Here is a 21,354-nt window from a genome sequence, read left to right on the forward strand (position 1 = left end):
TCTGACTACTTGAGCGTCGTCAGCGAAATTACTGAGGCTCGCTACACCGCAAGACGTTGCTTGAATAGTGTGACATGTGGCGATCCATTCCGCGTGGACGCCGCAGTATGTACGCTACAGCCTGATTCGCATGATGAGATTTCGCTCGCAATTTTCAGTCGCGACGCCGCTCGGGCTGCAAAAGCGTAAACCGTAGTTGAGATGGTCGACGTCGATACTGAAAATCTCAAGCAGAATCTGACCAAGTGAATTAGGCATAACAAGTCGGTGATGGTCACTGGTAACGATGATTAACATCTCCTCGTATCTACTGTTTACAGCGAGCCTGCTTACCAACCTTCAAACTTTAGTTTCCGAGGCCTTCACCTACTTCGTATCGCAAGTATCGGGCAACATTTGGTCTACGGGCCGGCGTCGTCTAAGAGAGCAGACGACAAGCAGAGATTTAAACCATGCCCTTAAACACAATAATAAAAAAGTTAATTACGCAAAAATAATTAACAGCTTAATTATCCTTGACTTTAATAATTTTCCTAAATGGGCCCCTGGTCCAGGACCAAAACGCCACAAGCCCTTTTTCATTGCGATAAGTAGTTTTCGCAGGAGCGATTAGGCCTGCGTTCTCTGAAACACCCTCTCTCTCTCTCTCTCTCTCTCTCTCTCTATATATATATATATATATATATATATATATATATATATACATATATATATATATATATATATATATACAGTGTGCGTTTTTTTTTATTCTTACACATTTGTTAAAAAATACCGTTAAAGCAACACTAATGCGGTTTGTGCAGGTGGGTTATATGGCCAGGCGGAGATTTTGTTGGTGGCTAATCTTTGCGATAAGTCGGCTAATTAATTAAAATTTGTTAATTAACTTTTCAATGATTGGAAATAGACATATGGTTTCAATTAGAAACTTGTAAAGCATCGTCGGAAATTACTAAATCAACTATTTTTGGAAGGATATAACGCCGGGGAAGCATTTTACGGCGTTCTGTAAAAGCGTTCCATTTGGACGCATTTCTAGATTTCGGTTTCTTATCGGAGCGCATCACCGCGCCCGCGGTCCCGCTCCCCAGTGGCTGAGACGCGAAACACACGTGCGCTGTACTTCCCTCCATTCTACGAGGGAGGCGAGGAGGTGAATTCGCGCCACGACCACCGGGGCGCAGGATCGCGGGCGCGGTGATGCGCTCCGATAAGAAACCGAAATCTAGAAACGCGTCCAAATGGAGCGTTTTTACACAACGCCGCAAAATGCTGCCCCGGCGTTATATCTTGCTAAAAATAGTTGATTTAGGCGTTTTCGATGATGTTCAGCAAGTTTCTAACTGAAACCATATGTTTATTTTCAGTAATTAAAAAGTTAATTAACGAATTTTAATTAATTAGCCAACTTATCATAAAGGTTAGCCACCCACATAATGTCCACCTGGCCGTATAACCCACCTGCACAGACCACATTAGTGTAGCTTTCACGGTATTTTTTAAACAAATGTGTAAGAATAAAAAAAACAACAAAAAAACACACCTTGTATATATATATATATATATATATATATATATATATATATATATAGCGGTTTTTTTTAATCTTACAGATTTGTTTAAAAAATACCGTGAAAGCTACGCTAATGTGGTTTGTACAGTTGGGTTATACAGCCAGGCGGACATTGTGTCGGCGGCTAATCTTTGCAATAAGTCGGCTAATTAATTAAAATTCGTTAATTAACTTTTTAATAACTGAAAATAGGCATATAGTTTTAATTAGAAAATTGCTGAGCATCATCACTGCATTACTGTCATGTCTGCTTTATACATATGCGGGCTTCGAACATCGGAAAGCTTTTGTGGGATAAACGTGACAAGACCGTCAAGGAAGAAACGCCTCAGACAGTATGCAGACTATCTTATGCATGATGTATATGAGCCCCGTGACTAGGGCTTAACGTTTCCGGTCATTTCGTCGCGCTTTATCAAACCGACCCTCCTACCGACGAAGGGGTACTCCGGCTATTTTTTTGTGGTCGCTGATTTGCCTCAAAATTGGCTCAGCGCACCGATAGACATGGTCCTACGAGTTCCCCAAGTATTCTGTGAAAAGAAAAAAAAATTCGCGAAGTTATTGAATTTTCGAATTTCGTTTTCATCGTGCTTCTCAAACCGGGAGCCCCTACTGGCAACATTGAAGTGTGACGACAGAAATGGTACCAAGTGGGCAGTAAGCCATGTTCCCAACTGATTACAAGACGTTTGAGGGGGGGGGGGAGAATGTTTGGTAACTGATTCATTGAGAAGCACGCAAAAACACTCGACACACTTTGTTTAAGACTACATGCACGACCTGAAAGTCTGTACCATGTGTGACGTCACACCACTGAAGAACGCGCGAAAATTTGAATGCTGGTTTCGGCATCATCTTCATTTACGGTTTTCTTAGTTGCTAGATTGAATTTCGAGAAAATAAACAGCATACCATGACGACTGAATTCCGGGTAGTCAGAAAATGCAATTTGTTCAGGTAGCTCAAAAAACGACCGTAGTACCCCTTTAAGTCGGTTGTCTTCCATCTTCTTTTCTGACAGAACGCTCGCCTGCATGACCGCTCCATCATCATGCTCCTGGGCGTCCTCATCGGCGTGGCGCCTGCCATCGTGGCGGTCTCGGAAAACCCTGCTGCGACCCTGTCGGTCCTAGAGAGAGCAGAGAATCACATCAGTGAACTGTCGAAGATCGTATTGGACTTGAAGAGTGAGACCGTTTTCAAAATAAACCTAAAGGCCGGCTTAGACGTGCAGCGCAGCACTACCTCTGCGCTGATTCAACACTAGAAACAGCGGTCACCTGGCTTTTTTTTAAACATGGTTCGCATTTAAGCAGTGCTGATGAGCACTTCACCAGCTCTGCGCACTGGCATAACGCAAACTCCGCGCCGGATTAGACAGAAGTCAGCCCTTTTTCCAGCACTGATTAATTGCGCTGCGCTGTATACGTGTCTGCAGGCCTTAACACAGGAACCAGTGTAGTTTCCGTCGTCGCTCGCAGATGGCGGCAACCTGTCCAGCTATAATAGAAGAATGGATAGTTGGGCGCGTTGGGGGGGAATTCATGGTAGGAAACAGCACGAAAAACAGACGACGACAAAGTGTATCGAGTCCAGCTCCGCTGGTCTTCCTTCTTCACGAGAGTGGAAAGACTGAACGATTTTTATTTCTTGGATTGTACATCCAACAGGTACGGTTGCTGTTGAAGTAAAGTTTTATATCTAAAACTGGTAGCGTACGATCAGTTCGTGTCTCGTGGGTGAACTTTGCGCCTTTGTCTTGTTCTAGAACGTTTCATTGTCTTTCGCGCTTTTTGATTTCCGTGATCTGTCACCACCTAGCCCAACTGTTGGTTTTGGTATGGTGAACTGTTAGCTCCGATAGCGCGTTCTTATTTGCTCTTGACTGAGGTTGACTGTGTTCCAGTGCAGGTGTGTGTAAGAGCTCTGCGCAAATGCTCTCCCGAACGTTGTGCATACGGCTTTTCGCAATAACGCACCGAGCTCATGTGCAAATGTTACCGCTCGTTCTCCACACTGCCCTAGCTAAGTGACTCGGAATGTAGTGCGGGACGGTATGCTTGCAGACATTTTTGCGATTGTGCTCAAAATTTATGCTTCTAAAAACATGACTTAACATAACTGATTTATTCTTCTCATTCTTCTTTCTTGGGTCAATACGATCACTCTGCTGTCTCCAGAAAGCCTTCGCCCTCGAGATTGCGGAGACCTGCTAAAGGCTGGACAAATAAACAACGGAGTTTACGTCATTTTTCCGACCTCGGATTCAAAGGGAACATCGGTCTATTGCGATATGAACACCGACGGTGGGGGATGGACCGTGAGTATTTCAGTTCAAGCAATTGCATTCACACCCATCTCAATGTGTGTTTTTGCTATTTTAGACAAGTCACATGGCTTATCGTCTATCCCAAAATATCCACCTGCAATGCATTGCACATTGTGTCCTGCGACACTGTTAGTGCGGACACGACATAGTCACTCTTCCGCATTTTACGCACAGAGGCCAGTATGGGAAGAGTGCGTCTTGTCCAATACAGACGAGACACTGTTCCCATAACGTTTAAGTCGGTGTCAAACATAGGAACATTCTACTATTCTGATGCTTTACCGAAGCCATTCAAAAGATATTTATTCGACTGCCAAACGATATTCACCTTTGCAAAAGTGCACCCCGCGTAGTTTAGAAAATTAAAGAAGAAGATTCAGGGGAGCTTTATAACATCGTCTTTATATTCACCTCCAGGTTATTCAAAACAGAGGCCAGTATGGGAACAGTGCCTACTACTTCTACCGAAACTGGACGGAGTATGCAAATGGATTTGGAGAGAGGGATAAGGAATATTGGATTGGTGAGTGTCGCACGCTAATGACGTCTAAAGTATCTCCCAGCTCTTATGGGGAGAATTTGGCAACTCTCAAGCTGTGCATCTCAACGACCTTATCGTTACCAGGTCCCGGAGAGCCGGATTAGCCATACGCGTCATGCTTGATTCAGTACCTGAGCGCGCTTACCGTACTCTCATGCTGGGATGCCTCAAAATATTGACCCAAGCACAGTGCACGCGAAACAGCAGTCGTTTGAAATAAGAATCATAGGGAAGAAGCTTCGCAACAGTCCTAATTGGCTCCTAAAAAAAATTCTGTCGAAAAATCAGAATTTGGTAGTTGAAAGCCTTTTTTCGTTTTATTTCTCTGTTTTTATTTTTGAAGTTTGTTTAGAAACCACTTAACACACAACATATTCCATCTACTTCCCCCGAAAATACGCGAAAACCTATATTCACTGTTAAAGCAAAAAGCTAAAATAGAAAAAAAAAAAGTCTATCCCTTCCGCAAAAAAAAAAAAAAGAAAAGAAAGAACTGATCAATACTGATTTATTGATTTTCGGCGAAAATTCTATTTCTAAAGCTTATTTTTTAAGCCTTTAAGCCTCAGGTTCCCTCTCTAAATTTAGCGGAAGAATTTACGTCACGGGACCTATGCATGAGTATAGTTTTCCCGTTGAACTTAGCCGAAGAATTGACGTCACATGACCTATGCACCAAGCGAGTTTCCTCGCTATATTTGGCGGAAAAATTAATGTCACGTGGCCTGACGTCTCGGGACCTCCAGAAGAAAACAACTTAAGGGTAAACGGAGACTTGGCGAGAAGATGTGTTGGTGGCGCCACCTCGTGGGCGCCCTCGTGTGACGGAGCTGTTGGGATGGCAGCAGACGACGCGCTATGTCAAAGCACGGAGTGGCTATGTTAGTTCGCATCTGTGCCGATTAAAAACAGTTTGTTTATTACAGAAACGTGTGTGACGTTTCTGTGTGTGATCTCTCTGATGGATACCAGCACCTTGAAGTTGCTTTCTATATTAAAAAAAAAATTTAAATTGTTCAAGACCAAGTTTGGAGCTTCACATTACAGCTTGCGTGGCGTGCCTCAGTTCGATTCACAACCTCTGATTCCTGTTTTTTTTTTTTTTTTTGAACCATTCTTGTGAAAACACAAGCCGCTTTATATTTGGCTACCACAATTTCGCTAATGGATCTAGACCTATGCAGTTTCTTGTTACCATAAAAAAATATAAAACTAACTTCAAAAGTAATTCCTATTTTTTGATGGCAGTCATTAATTTACTCAGTTACTTTTCTTTTGAATAATTTCCATTCTACTCAATTATATTTAAGGCCAATACTCGGTAACCCAACTTAATTACGTATTTTTAGTAAGTCGTACGTGTATGGTCAAATCTAAGATAACCTTCGGACTTCTGAACCAGACGTTCTGCTCACAGGCAGCGATCACGAAAAAATGTCGCACTCCCTGACGCATCAAAACTTTTTTTTTTGCGTCAAAACAAATTGACCTGAGCCTCAGCATCTATAATGCGATATAATGCAATTCGGAGCTTTAAAGGGATGGTGAACCGAAATTGGATTTCAGAAAACAATGCAGGAGCTGTAGGCGGGACGCTACAATTCCTACAGCACTAGTCGTAAGGCGATATCTAAAATGGACTTGTACTTTTTGCAAAAAGTGGTCGAGATTGAACGAGGCCGACGAGGCGCGTGACGTCAAGATATCTGGATTCCTCCTCTCTTCGCTTCACCCCCTCAAGGCCGCGAGGCGGAGAAGACGCGAGGCTGTTCCCTCTTCTTTTCGAAGAAACAAGTCGTGAACATGGGGGCTAAGCTCGGCACGGAGAGATCAAGGCGAGTTCTCCGCCAAACTCGCCGCCCGCCGCGATTGGTCGGCGCCGTGCATGGCGACACGCGCCGTCACTCCCTAAATCGTGACGTCAGAACAGAGGGTTTGAGGCAATCGGAGAGTGGAATATTCGGAACTCGCGGCGAGATGCTGTGACGTCATTGTGACGTGGCAGAAGCCGCCGCGGATAGGAAAAGCTTGCCGGCTCCGACTAGTGCCACTAAATAAGCTACGCTTCAGAGTAACGACACTTCGCCATATTGTGTCTTAAAATCAGGGTTGCCAATTATCTGAAGCTTTATCTGAAATCACAGGAAACGCTTCTCCGCTCTGCACAAATGTTTAAACAGCTCGCGACAGAGCAAAGCAATATTACATGACCTTTCTAACACCGAATCTAGTGCTGTGGATGTCGCACTTCTGAATTACGACGATCGGCAGTTGCGTCTGCTCTGCGTACGAGCCAAAATGGCGGCGCCCACAACAATGTTGAGGAATGGAGTGCCGATACTGTAAGCGCAGCTCATTTAGTGGCTCTATAGCTCCGACCTAGGCGAGTTTGGGCGAGTTGGGCGCGAGATGAGGGAGAAGCGTCCAAAATGGCAGCGTTTTTGTTCGTGTTTCGCCGTCAGCGTAGGTCTTTACGCCACGCCAATGTGTTTGACATGGACGACGTTCGTTTAAAACAACACTATCGCCTCTCGAAAGACGTGGTAAGGTGGCTGTGCGATGAACTGCGTGGCGGACCGGGCTTGAGGCGGTGGAGCCGTAAATGGACCGTCGTCCCCGTCGTGAATACTACAAGCAAATTCTGCAAAGTGAATCCTAGAAAGAAATGTGTTTTTACGGCAACCTGCAACTAGGAACGCCATTTACCATTAACAACAGGCTTTTACAATTATCCTGATGGTTTGCTGCGTTGCGTTGCGTAGATGCAAGAAAAACGCACTTGATAAAATTTAAACTAAAGCAGAGGATAGAAGAAAAGCAATGTACATGAATGGCGCAGACTAACAACTGTGTAATCTCTTTCTCATCTTTCTCCCTCCACACAGTATTTTGACAAACAAATTGGTCGTTAGTTGTTTATGCAGCAGGAGAACATGCCAGAACATGGCGACATTGTTACCCACTTTAGATAAGCAATTTAGCCAGTGCAGTATGACTGCTAGCGTGGGATCTTTAACGTGCACCACGCAGTAATGATCCACAACGGTACGCCGGTACGATGCTAATCCAGATCGACACGGTCAGGGGTGGGGATTGAATCCACGATCCTGGGTTCTGCAGCGTGAGCTTTCGCTCCACGTGCACCCTATTGTGGGAAAAAAAAAAACATATTGTGGCTGTGTGGCGGTGTGAGGGGAGAAAGATGAGAAAGAAATTACACATTTGTTAGTCTGCGCCATTCCTGGATCGCTAGGTTGGCCATTTGAGAAAAGGTACATGGAAGTGACGTAATGGAAAGGAGGAACGTATCCTAGCAACACTCACGTGGCGGCTCTGCCCACTTTGACGCCGCTACGTCATCGCAAACTTGACACCTGTCACCCGTTTGAGCGACGTTCGGAGCCAACCCCGACGAGCGGAAGGAGCTGCGCATTCCCTGAGGCGTCCCTACGTGCGGGATACGGGGTAGGATTTACTACGACGCGGGGAGAAGTTCCTGCGTTTAGCGAAGGAACGGCAACCAATCCTGTGCGTCGCTAGTCGTTGCATCTGTTCTATTACAGGTAAAAGTATTGAAAAACAATCAAAACCTGTTGTGCGTTGTTAAAACAAACCGCTTTTTTGTGTCCTTTTGCAATACATTTAAGAATTAATTGGAGAGAAAGTTGTTCCAATATTATGCGAGATGTGCGCCACGCGCCTTCTTCAAACCAAAATGTCGAACCACGAGGAGCCGGGGGTGCCGGGGGCAGCGGAGGGGTCGGCGGAACCAACGGGGAGCGCGCGAGTGACGGCTGCTTTAGTCAGAAACAATTTTTTTATCTTTCGAGAACTTGCTATTGCTGTGCTCAAATAAGAATGTTTGGCGCAACATCTGTGATAATTCTTTCAAAGTGGTCCAGTGTTTATATGGTGGTATACTAGTCAGAGAATATATATATATATATATATTTTTTACTTTCGAAATTTAACTATTGTGCTCAAATAAGACCAGAGTGTTCAAGAAGATATTTGTGATATATACTTCAGATTGCCCAATTGTTTACATGGTTCCAGTCGATGCTCAGTTTTACTTCCAAGAATGAAATATTACATTCCATGTTATCACACTTTTATTCATGAAGTTACAGGTTTTTCTTTAATAAATAAAGCAATTTTCAAAACAAACTACATGTGCACTGTCTTGAGATAACACAATCACCTAACTTTGATGAAGTACCATAAAAGAGATAATAAAATGGAGCAGAAGGCGAGACGCTTTGAAGCATTTGTAAAATGAAACAATGTCCATGACAACAATATCCCTGGTTCAATCAGCAACTAAGAAAGCAATCTCTGCAAAAGCAAGCATTTCTTTCTAGAGGTAGTCTAAATTAATTCTGAGTTCTTTGCAGGGGTAATCCAGATGACCTGTTGGTCTGGCAACTAAACCTCCGAACCTTTTTTGTCACTGTCGACTGCATCTCGTGCCTTCTGCTCATAAAATTAAAAAAAAAAAGGCTGTATCGATTTCACCGCGATGCACTCGACACGTATCCGGAAGCAGCACGCTGGCTGTGCGACGAACTTCACAAGGTGTAGGAGCTGAAAAGAGTATGTAGCTTGTGGACGGCCATGACTGTGGAGCAGGAAGCGAAGTGTGCACTTTACGGCTTCCACGGGGAGGGCTTCACTGAGGGCAAGGATGTGACGGGGTCCTTGCTGGTCAGGACCTCAGTCGTGGTGGCGAGAGGTTCCCTGTCGCTTGCGGCGTCCATGCTGGGCACCACCGCGGCGAGGGCGCTGAGGGGCTTCCCGACGGTGTCCCTGGTGGTCGGGACCACCGTCGTGGCGGCGGACCCCTTGCGTGTGGCGCTCCGCACGGGCACGTCTGCGGCGGGTTCCGAACCGGGCGACAAGGCGTTGCCTCAGAGCCTTACCCCTGTCCGAGAGGCCGACCGGAAGGCCGACCGGAGGGCCGGCAGGAGCCAGCCTCTCGGGAGCTGACGCTGACCTCTCCGAGCTCGGCTCAGAACCGTCCGAGCTCGGCTCAGAACCGTCCGAGCTCGGCTCAGACTCCAACTCTGACTCTTCAGGGTCGGAGTCTGACTCCGGTTCTGGCTCGCTCGATGCAAGGCAGATGTTGTGGAGCACTGCACATGCCGAAATAATGGCGGTGGCTGTTGAAGGGTGGTAATACAGAGCCCGGTGCCTTTGCAGACACCGGAATCTGTTTTTCAACAGCCCGATGCAGCGCTCCACAACAGCCCTGATCGAGAAATGCGCCTTATTAAACCGGCCGCAAGCGGTGGAGGTCGCGTGGTTCCCGGGGACAGGGGTGATGAGCCAAGGCTCCAAGGGGTAGCCGCTGTCACCTGCACATGTAGAGGATGGAACATATTACATTCTTTACTTTTTAAAATGAAAGGCAAGAAAACAGCAAAAACAGCTGTGTGCAAATATGTCAATTATAAAGTAACTTAAGTGTGATTTAAAAGTGTGTTAATATTTCTGCACTACAGTATCAGTTTACATTATGATTATTTAGCACCAGCTTGCCTGCAAACTCCCTGTTATTTCATGTAACTATGTGTTTTCCTGGTGGGTTGTATGGGATGTGTGCACGATTCCTTAGGGGTGTTGTGTTGTATGCAAGTGCATTATTAGGCCCTTGCATCCGACAGATAAAAGCTCTGTTGCTTTTGGGAGTGTGGCCGTGACCTTAGGCACGGGCAGAGCAGAACACGCTGGCCTTGTCTTTGGCATGCAAGGGGATAAGGCGCCAGTTCGACGAACCTCTTTCCTAATCCTCGGTGGAGTTGGAGATGGGGAAAAGAGAGGGGGTGGTTAGATTGGAAAGGAGTCAGGTCCTGTTGGGACACGGAGGGTCTAATAGGAGGAGCTATATAGGCAGACCGAAGAAGAAGGGTCAGGGAAAAGAATCCAGTGTGTGGGACAGAGACGACCCGAGGACAGATTTGGCGAGCCCCAAGTGGCCAAGGAGGAATTGATCCCATTCCGTAAAAACTGACGACCGTCAAAGCGACCAGGCGAGCCTCCAGGGATCAGTGAAAGAGCTCCAACTTCATGCAAAAACCAACCAGCAAGAGGGTGCAGGCAGACAGTAACAGTGAGTGGGCCCAACCGGACAGCGACTCGCACTGCGGTCGCATGCCTTGCGTAGTCTATCACTGTCGTGAGATTAGTGTAGTGGGGCTTTCGTAGCCTGCAGAGTGTGAGAGTTATGTGGACATAAACAGAGATTAATGGCCAAACTTTGGGTGTTGTCTCACTTCAAGGAGTTCCAGCAACTGTGTCTGTGTGCCTCACAACAAGCACAGTACGTGTGGTGCTGTGGCTTTCAAGCAGTGGGAGCCACCGTGTGCGTAAGGAATAAATTTAGTATGCTAACCAAGCAGGAACCGGCCGTCGCGTGGCAGCTGCCCTTGCTCGAGTTGGTTTCGGAGCCAGGAAAACTGCCACACGAAGGAGTCGTGCACCGACCCGGGATACCGTGGGTCGATGCACATTATCCGGCAGTCGGCGTCACACACCTGAGAGTGAGAGAGATATTGACATGTAATTACCTGAATCCACAAGTAGTAGATTGTACTTATGGTTCACAAAGCAGTCGCAATTTCAGAACCTTTTAAGTTATTTTATCTGACACATGCATGTCAACACACCTTCCTGGATGCAAGGTACAACTAACTACCTTGAAACAAAAATAATGTTTTTTTTTTTGTTTTTTTTACGGAAGCTTGCACGTTTTAACAGACAAGTATTATTTTTGGGAGAAGCGTCTCACGGCTCACATGCTACGTAGAGCACACGCTCGCGCAGTCGTGAGACCCCACAGCCCGCAGTCATAAAACGGCATACTTAAACCGCATCGGCAAAACGTTTTTTATTCTTTTTTTTTCTAGAGATTTGGGGCGCGTTTTGACAACGTAACATGAGTGTACTTATTACCATCACGTTGAGGGCGTAGAAGAACTTGCGGCACCAGTACGCCGCCTTCGTGACGGTGGGGTCGTTCTTGGACGGGCCGACGATGGAGACCATGGTCCCGTCCACGCAACCGATGACGCCGGGTATCCTGCCGAGCAGCCTGAAGCCCTTCTCCGCGTCGAACCTCTCGCTCGGCGTCTCGGGGAGGTAGATCCAGCCACGCTGGACCCCGAGACGACGCACGATAGCGACGGACACGGCGCGGACCGCAACGCTGACTGTCTTTTGGTCCCGCGCTACGTGTTCGTCGCTCGCCACCATGCCTTGGAAGCTCCCCGTGCCGTAGAAGCGCAGTGCACACAACACTTGAAGCTCCACAGTCATGACCGTCCACGAGGTACGCACTCTCCTCACCTCCGGTTCCTCGCGAAGTTCGTCGCACAACCACCGCGCCACGATCTTGGGCAGGCGGTATTGCTTCCGAAAGATCTCCTCCGGGAGCTCGAATGCATCGCGGTATTCCCGATACAGCCTTTCCGGCGAAAACAAAAGCTCTATTAAAGAAAAAAGTCGAATTGGCGAGACGGCGACGCCTCGCCGCCGAAAACATGCTGCCATTGACACCTAGTTCCGAGCAAGTACCTTTTGAAACGTACTCGGTAAAAAACGAAACGTCATTTTGTTGTCACGTCCGGTAGCCGACTCCACCCAGTTTTGCCGACTCCGCCCACATTTTTCTTGGGCAATTACGTCACTTTTGCTTCCAACCAATCAGACGTGATGACGTCACTTCCGTGCACTAAAAAAAGGAACATGTACAATGTCGAACCTAGCTATCCTGTATGTTGTTTTTCGTCTATTTTCTGCTTTAGTTTAAATCCTTATCAAGTATGTTTTTCTTGTATTACGTAGCGCAGCCAACCATCACAATGTCTAATCAACTAGCCCATATCCAAGCAATGTTTGAATAATTAGCATCCGTGCTGTAACCTATTCTTATTTGTCGTTTACGATTTAAATTTAAAAAAAATTGGGCTGTGTGTATGTTGATACCGCCTAAAACTTGGTCTGCCTCAACGGACGACAATTCTCCCAGCTGTAGATGAGAAATTTAGCCAGTGCAATACAACCGCTAGCCTGGGGTCTTTGCACTAGTCCAGCCGGCCACCGATCCCCCGATTTAAATAAAATTAAACCCATCACTGCGGAGCGTAGGGACAAATCGGAGCTACGCTGGGGAACTCGCCACCGCCGGGGGGGGGGGGGGGGGGGGGGGGGTCGGAAATGTAAGAGGGGGAGTGGGAAACTTGCCGGGGCGGAGTCAAAAGAAGCTCCTCCCCTCCCCCGTGACGTCGCATCGGAGAGATTCCCGCCGAAGGCGAGCTTAGCCCCCCATATCTGTCAAATACGCGTCCTTTTTTAAAAAATACGGCCACCCGTTCGAGATATCGCTGTATGAGTGATGTTTCGGTGTTTGTAGCATCCCGTTGCACGCTTTTGCAGCCGTGTTTTGTGGAATTCAGATTTCGGTTCAGCATCCTTTTAAGAACGGCTTGCCTCAAATCTGCATGGAAGCGCTTGACCTGGTCTTTTTATTACTGATTGCTCGCCATGGGTGCTACCGAGACCCGAAAGGCGGCCCATAGTATACGTAAAGTACCCCAGACGTTGGGTAGTGTGCTCACCGCCTTATCTCCCCCATGTATTGCGCTGAAGCGGCCGATGTCGAAAACGCCGGAGGCGCAGCAGTAAATCCTCCTGAAACTTCTCCCACCCGCTGCCCGCGATTGGTAAGAGCCGCCTACACTCTTAGAAAAAAGGGTATGGATAGTCCTCCCTTAGGGGAGGAACGGTCTTGTAACCTATGTTCCTTTAGAAAGGGAGAAACGTTCGTCCCTGAAGCAGGGGAGCAACGTTCCTCTGTCGCTTGCATCTCAATATGGCGGCCCCGAATCGAGCAAATCGAGCCCAATAAGGCTTAACCAGGACGCTACGTCTCTTGTACGGGACGAGAGCAGCAGCAAATAAAAGCGTCACACGAGCTTTCCGCAAACTGTGTTTATTTCCGAAGCCAGATTGCCCCCACAAGTACAGAAACTTGCGTTTCGAAAGCAGTTACTCAGTCTTCTCGTCGACAGCCCTGCGATGTGAAACGGAGACAACCGATACCCAGTTACTTCGCGCACTTTGAGTCTTACCTTTGGTGTTCCTCGAGTCACAATTCCTTCGTCAACCGCACATCACAGAGAAGGGCAAACTCAATCTGCGAAACCAAAAGCCGCTCTCGAAAGAACAAACTCGAAGCCGCTGTTTATCGCGTAGCGTGAAAGGTTAAATCGCTAGCCACCAGATGGCGAGGTCAAGCAGAGTAATTGCAAGCAGCTAGGCTAGGTGGCGCTTGGTACCGCCCAATTCATGTTCTACAAAAAATAAATTTTTTTTTTCAGGCCACTACTGCGCTTCAGAGCCGCTCTCCTGCGCTTGGGGATCCTCTACTATACACACACATTACACTTATGACAAGCATTAGGTGAACATACATTGAGCACATACGCGGCACACACACAAATATCAATACAACGGAACACCACACTAACCCGAACACTACACCCGTGCTCTGCGTTTCCGTCTTTTATACTGGTCGTTTTGAACGTACGGAACTTTTCGGTGACCCCCTAAGCAATAAAAAATATTCCCAGCATGTTGCTTTTTCCCAGCAATGTCATACCTCTGAAGGTATTTTAAATGGCTCAAGGGATGAATCTCTCATTAAAAGTAAACGCTAGATTAAGCCGTAATTATTTGAAAGCCTATAAATCGAGCCGCCCTAATGCGGTTCGAAGCCATGAGTTTGTTTCCCCACACGGCACGTCGTAGCCTGTATTTCTATTGGTTTTTCTATTTGTGCTGTTCGCGCAAAGCTGCAATTGCCGTCTTGAATTAATCTCTGTAGAGCGGATATTCACTCAGCTGGAAGTGATGCTTCACATGCTGAGAAATCGCTTTTAGATCAACTTGAATGCAGTCAAAGCCGCGACTTGCGGCAGGTGTTCAGTGTACGGAGCTACGCCGTGGCGAGCCCAAAAACGTCTAGCGCTCATCTCAGCGCGCCACTTGGAAGGCAGTTTCTCCAGGAACCGTAGTATATTTAAACAGCAAAATAAAGGGCAGCTTTTTTTTTCGATTTTACCTTCTATTGTTTTTTAATGCCGAAATTTCATACTGTAAATATACGTACTTTCCGTCACGATTTCGAACTGTTCAGTCCTTGCCCCAGAGCGCAATCGCTCTCGGGGACGAGACAATTCCGACAGTCATATTGGCCATTGTACGATAGCGATAGGAGCTTCTACTGTTCAGACCAGCGTTCCAACATGACTATCCGCACGTTGATCGATTGCACGTAATCCCTCAAGTGGTATTAAACTTTTTAATGTAATGCGGAATGTCAACCTGCGACACCCCGCCCCCTCATCACGGCCCGACCAACGGCATCAATGCCCGACAGTTGACGATCTCATCTTGTTGTTACACCACTGATACGCGAACACACGGTCACATCGGCGATAATTCCAGTCTTCTGTTCACAACCCACAACACTGCCATCACGATGTTGCAGCTATGTTGCTGCCACGCACAATACAGAACCACGTTGAACGCCGGTTGCACTCGGCATCGGAAAACAGAACCGAACTCAGCGCGGAAGGCACCCAGGCAGCCGGCAGCAAAACCTGCCTGTCTTGGACGCAGTTCCTGCGGTTTCCATAACGTCGAAAACGTCGACACAGTTCCGCGTGGTCTCGCTACTGTAGCGACTGTAGTTCCGTCGGTTCGCCGCGCGCGCGAGTCCCGCAATCAGGAGACGGCCATCCCCCAGTGTACGTGGCACTGCTGGCACTGCTCCGCAACTTCGCTGTTTCTAGCGGCTTCGTTTGCTTGTTTGATAAAATTAATGATAAAAGCGTCAATGCAACCGAAATGTTCTGCACGTTTAGACTAGAAAACGGAATTACAGGCGGCCTTTACTGCCGCTGAAGCTCAATGAACTCAACAGCTATTTATTAAACAACGTGCGCGACCTGCTCGAAAAACGAAACCGAAAGAAGATGAGTCGGGAGGGCGAAAGCTTTCTCCCGTCTGCCTGGAGAAGGAGAAAAACGTTTCGTTCCTCCCCTTTTCTCGTGTCCGGTTGGGGGCGCGTCAGTAGAAGGGAGGAAGACGCGCCGTTGCTACTTTTTTCCTCCATTTTTTCTTAGAGTGTAGCTGACATGACCCGGCCAATGCGCGCTGGAAAGTTTCAGGAGGAAACGCTTGCAGCGCCACCACGGCGTCAACATCAGACGCCTCAGGCCGACGTGTCCCGTGAGCCAACCATAGAGTTATTATAATGTACGCTAGAGGTTCAACTGGCGCTAGTGTGGTGCTGCAAATTGAAGCAGACAGCAACCAGTCTGAAATTGACTTCCGGTAATGCATTCCTATGAGAAAAAGCGAGTGCGTTTTCTCTCTGCGCTCGATTATAAGAGCAAATGTCACGAATAGTTGTACGTACCAGGCACGTTGGAACATTTCTCAGTCACGCAGACGAAATAATTGGTCAGTTACGGCTTTTTTATTTTAAATTAGTGGCATGAAAAACGGTGCTAAAACTGCTTCGTACATGTAGTTATGTGCACTGTCGGACACTGTTAGCGCAAACACGGCGTCGGCGCTATCTAGCGTAGGGGATATACGTGCCAAACGACAGAAGGACATCTGGAAAACTAGGAGAGACTGGAAGAACTACGCTGGAACACTGGATAAGTAACTCCTTGTGCATGCATATAATCAAAATAAATGGAAAGCCACGTAATATAGTCCGATTTCCAATAAATGAGTACTGTTTTATTCTTTCTGCTCGTGAGTATGTGCGAAGATGCTTGTTCTGGGTTTCTAATAATCACTCGCACGCCCCAAACCTTTGAAAATAGGGAGAAGCGAGAGAACAGGTGTCCGATAAAAACTGCCCGACATAGGAAATAATAAAAAGACACACCTTTTGTAGCCCACGTACTTTATTTTTTACGTCCGAACGTTTTTTTTTAACCGATCGTAAAGAGGAACACGACGGGGTCAATTTCATATAATGAAAGGCTTGTATATTAGCAATATATAAGCGCCGCCGGAATGCTAGCTAACCTTGAACACACTCTACATTCCTTTCGATCGTTATTTTGCTTAGAATCGTCGCTCGTTTTTACATACCTGCCATGGTACAGAGATTCGGGCCTGAAATACAGCGACGTTTAACATCGTTTAGTGGTAAAGAAAAATGCTGTAACTAAAGCAATTACGCTTTCCCAATATTAATAAAGGTATATATTATCCGGTACAACCGAAATAACAAAAGTTATTCATGTTATTTTCCCGCGAAGAGACAAAATGCACGCGGGTTTTCGCATAGGGATGCACAGGAGCACTGCAAAAGTAGACTGGTTGCTGTCTGCTTCAATTTGCCTCCCTGAAGTCGCGTCGACACTAGCGCCAGTTGAACCTCTAGCGTACATTGTAATAACTCTATGGAGCCCACTACAATTCTCTAGGCCACTGTAGTATAAGGGTAGAATGGTAACTAGAAGCCAACACACAGTTTACAAACAAGCTCGCGTTTATCCGCACAGGGGTGTGGACCTTGCGCGTGCGCCGAAACCAGATTCACCCGAGGCAGCATCTGCGCATGCGCAGTGCAAACAGCAGCGCCACCGCCTTGGAGTGACGTCACAGCGTCCAGCTACTCCCGAGCATATTTTTACTTCCCCGTAGCCAATCAGATTGCGGCGTTAGGCGATATGAACGCCAAAGTAGCGATTTTCGGACCAAAAATTTCGTGGGCGTAATGAGCCACGCCCTGTGTTGCTTAAGCTGTCGGCGTCCATTGACCTTTGCAAGTACGACCTCTGGGCGCCGCCATTTTGCGGCTGGTGTGGGCAGATCGTCTAATGGTCAAGCTTTGGTGAGACGTACCCCCGGCCTCAGCAAAGCATGACTATCAGACGATCTACCCCCACAATGCAGCAAGATGGCAGCGCACACGTGCCGTTTTTGCCAAAAACGTCTATAGCCCCAAAATGTTCCGAAGCGCATAGTGATTATAAGTTAATTTATTTAACGCCGCTTATTGACTCACCAAGTTCTACTACTGAAAAGCAGACGTATGGGCGTTTTGTTTTTGCAGCAGCGCGCGGAGTTTTGGTTGTTACGGGCCTTCTGTCTCCACGCGCCATATTACATTTTGCTGCGGTACCGTCTGACTACACACCTTCCTTTCTTTGATTCCGCAAGGAAACGACGTGCTGCACGCCCTTACATCTGAAGACAGGGGATTCTCTCTACGAATTGAACTGAAAAACGACACAGGAGAAAGCCTGGTTGCCAACTACAAAATCTTCAAAGTCGCGTCTCAGGCTGACCGCTACAAAATGACGGTCGGCGGCTATTCCGGACCATCAGGTAAGGCCAGTTCCTATTTGTTTTCATCTACGTAGACATCAACAAAATTTACATTAAGAAAAGAAAACAAAAAACATCGAGGCATGACTGCATTCATTTTGTGCTTCAAGAGTGGTGTCGAAATGACATTCGTTAATCTTCCGTAAATCGGCTTAGCTAGGAAGGAAGGCGATCAGTATCGTACTCCTAGTGGCGACGAGATGTTTTGGTGGCGCCACCTCGCGGGCGCCCTCCTGTGACTTAGCTGGTAGGATGCGAGCAGACTAGGCGCTATGTTGAACCACGGAGTGGCTATGTTAGTTTGCACCTTGCCGACTAAAAACGGTTTATTTATTTAAAAAAAAACGTGTATGACGTTTTTGTCAGTGATCTTTCTAATGAATAGCAACAAGCCTCGAAGTTACTTTTTGTATTGATTTTTGTTCCTCAAATGTTCAAGAACAAGCCTGGAGCTTCTTCACAATACAGCTTGCGCGGCGTGCGTCAGGGTTATTCACAACCTTTCTGATTCTTGTTTTGTTTTTGTTTTTTTCGGATCTGGGGAGGCTGCTTTAGAAAAACGTTTTGCATTCACCAGAGTAAATGACGCGCTGTCTTCTTAGCTGTGCACGCGCGCACAGTTGTGTTGCAAAGCGCCGCACACTTGCTTTAGCTACATTGAGTTTGCCGATACCGACGCTTCTATCCAAGTGTAACTCGACAGTTGCTGACGCTTGGCTCCTCCAGCATCGAGTAAGTGGCAAAATGTTTGTCACATCGCGACTTCTGCTAAAAAAAAAGCAGAAATTTTCATTAGTTCTTAAATTGTTAGACATAGCCCGGCAAATTCAGGCGATTGATTAATTTGTTCTATCCAATTTTTACTAAGAATTATTTACAAATATAAAATCGCTCACTGAGAAGCGCATCATGCATTATGCACATTTGTGCATTATGCATTTGCGCATTATGCGCAAAATTAAACATACAAACGGTAGTAATTCATAGCAGGTACAACCTCATTTTTGGGACGCTGAAGTGTGACCGACTTACTAAATTTACGACTTCGATCGCCAGGGGGTCTCGCACGTTTCGCATCAACCAGATAAATAAGCAGAGATTTAATTTAAACGAGCTCAGGAAGCCAGACCGCTTCTTCCTACCAGTTATTTCAAGAAAATGTTTGTTTACTGATTTACAAAATTCAAGAAAGGAATCAACTTAGAACTAATAAGAGACAGCACTCACAGAACACGTTCGAACCAACAGCATACACGAAGTCGCGTTCACTTAAGTGTTTACTACACAGGCCAGAGGACCTGGAATTTGGATTTCCAATTTTTAATTTGATGAGTCGTTTTTTTCTCAGTTTTATATTGTCCAAATCATAATAAGAAATATACCCTATACTTTTTCTTGAAATTACCCGAGACTGGGGCGAGAAAACTGTGAAGCATCAAAACCTGGAAGAGAAAGGCAAAGTGAAAGGAAGACAACGTTCCGAGACATTGTCTTCCTTTCAACTTGCCTTTCTTTTCGACGTTTTAATGCTTCATAGTTTTCTCGCCCCAGTATCGGGTAGTTTAAAGAAATATTAATGCTACACCAGCTCGTCTGCGCTCTCACTGTTATTTCGTACGCCCTATTCGTCGCAGTAGATGCTGTAGTGGGGTAAAGCGCTGGATATCTGCAACATCCAGCATTTCGTACTGGGGTAGAGGACAGCGCACCACCATCCCAGCGCTTCGACACTTCAGCGCCAAAAGTGTTTCTTAGCTCGACAAAGGGGGCCACGGTTTGAAGCTTCGATAAAATGTCCTACTACAAACGTCACTTCACCAAATAAACAGAAAGTCGTGAAAAGGGCTTTGTGATGCGTTACGGGAACACGGCATGGAGTGAGATGACGAGCCGAAGGATCCAAGATCTGCGCGGACAGTTTCAGACTGTCCTACCCGTGTCGTCACAAACGATGATGATGGTAGCTGGAGAAACGCCCGCTGTAGTTCCCGCACGCCGCCAATAGTCATGCACTCTCAGTGGCAGAAAGGGGTGGACATCATCTTGCCACTGCGAGTGCCCTACTATGGGGACAACGCTCATTGTCCCCTAACCCAGCTAACTAAAATAACAACAAGGATCGGCGTAGGAAGTTCTGAGTCAGTTGTGTTTTACTGGTAATTTTACACTATCTTCTTGGCTCGCATGTCTGTTTTTCCATAGCACAGGCTTGTAAACTGATCCATTCGATTCGAAGGCGTCGGAACGGGGGTGCGGCGCTGGGTTAGGGAAAGGGGGGAGGGGGCGAAGGGAAATAGCCTTTTACTGAAATTTAAACAAAATCTGTAAGCAAAAAAAAAAAAAAACAGTCCGCCTTCCCCCCCCCCCCCCCCCCCCCCCCAATGTATCCCGCACCTCTGCTGCGATCTATGCAAAGAGTCAAGCAAATGAGGATGTGGACATTACGCTCTTACGTCCACCGTCTATTTACTTTGCGGCAGGGTATTGGAGACACGTTCTCAGCCGTGCCTTTCACAGGGCTAATTCTGTAGAACATAATGATTGATCATACCCGTGCCTTGCGGAAAATTTGACGCAGGAGTTCTATTTAAAGCTAGTTTAGAGTCCTTTGGACTGGAGGCCATTTAGGGATGAGTGAATTCGCATATGCCGCATAAAAGGCTATCGGCTAGAAATAACGAAGTGATCTTCCACTCACCCTTGTGTCATGGTTGTAAATGCGGCATTACCACCTTTCATCTCAATTGTTTTCTATAATGCCAGGCTCCCAGCCTCATAGTAATATGAGGGCATCCATAGAAAATTTCTCAACGATAGCACTTCAATTCACTCCCGTTTACAGATTCGGACTCGTTCATCTCGAGGAACGGAATCAAGTTTAGCACCTTCGACAGTGACAACGATAATGACAACAGCAACTGTGCCACGACCTACAAAGGCGGTTGGTGGTACGCCGCCTGCCACATCAGCAACCTCAACGGCCTTAACCTGAACGGGCCGCACACGAGCTACGCTGACGGCATGGAGTGGTCCAGGCGGAACCACGTCGAAGGCTTGTATCATTACTCCTACCCCGAAACACGGATGATGATCCGGGAAGCCAACCCCATGCCCGAAGCAGTTTGACCGAGTCAGAGTAACCTTCCATGAAAGACTGGGAAAATCTGTATGAAATAACGTTCACTGCACTCGAGAATAAATTGAACTCCACCTGAACCGGAACGCCACCCGAGCCCTCTCGGCAACTTGTGGAACTTGAAAAGATCTGCCTGCGGACTTCTCCTCAATAATCATATCTAGTTGGCAGCACTGTATTCCTTTATTTTCATTTTGTTTTTGAGGCGAGGGTTGCTGGCCGATTAGGAGTACTCTTTAAAGAGCGCGTCTCTGAACGGTGTGTTTAGCTTCCTGCATCGCCACTGCATCTAAGTGGTCCTCAGACTGGCAGTACAATGCGTCGCAGGAGTAGCAGGGTAACGCAAAGTG

The 21,354-nt window shown here is 46.8% G+C and overlaps 1 protein-coding gene across 1 annotated transcript in view; it reads left to right on the forward strand.

Annotated features, from left to right (window-relative positions):
- LOC120848224 (techylectin-5A-like) overlaps positions 1–21,130 on the forward strand; it is a 34,420-nt gene extending 13,290 nt beyond the window's left edge. The window contains exons 2-6 of the mRNA XM_040220198.3: positions 2,601–2,766; positions 3,760–3,899; positions 4,326–4,431; positions 17,701–17,868; positions 20,711–21,130. Coding sequence (XP_040076132.1) covers positions 2,601–2,766; positions 3,760–3,899; positions 4,326–4,431; positions 17,701–17,868; positions 20,711–20,994 — 864 coding nt within the window. The 3' untranslated portion in view covers positions 20,995–21,130. The remainder of the gene's footprint in view (positions 1–2,600; positions 2,767–3,759; positions 3,900–4,325; positions 4,432–17,700; positions 17,869–20,710) is intronic.
- The last annotated feature ends 224 nt before the right edge of the window (positions 21,131–21,354 follow it).

The sequence above is a fragment of the Ixodes scapularis genome, unplaced genomic scaffold (assembly GCF_016920785.2).
Source record: "Ixodes scapularis isolate PalLabHiFi unplaced genomic scaffold, ASM1692078v2 PGA_scaffold1__304_contigs__length_218370807, whole genome shotgun sequence".
Lineage (NCBI taxonomy): Eukaryota > Metazoa > Arthropoda > Arachnida > Ixodida > Ixodidae > Ixodes > Ixodes scapularis.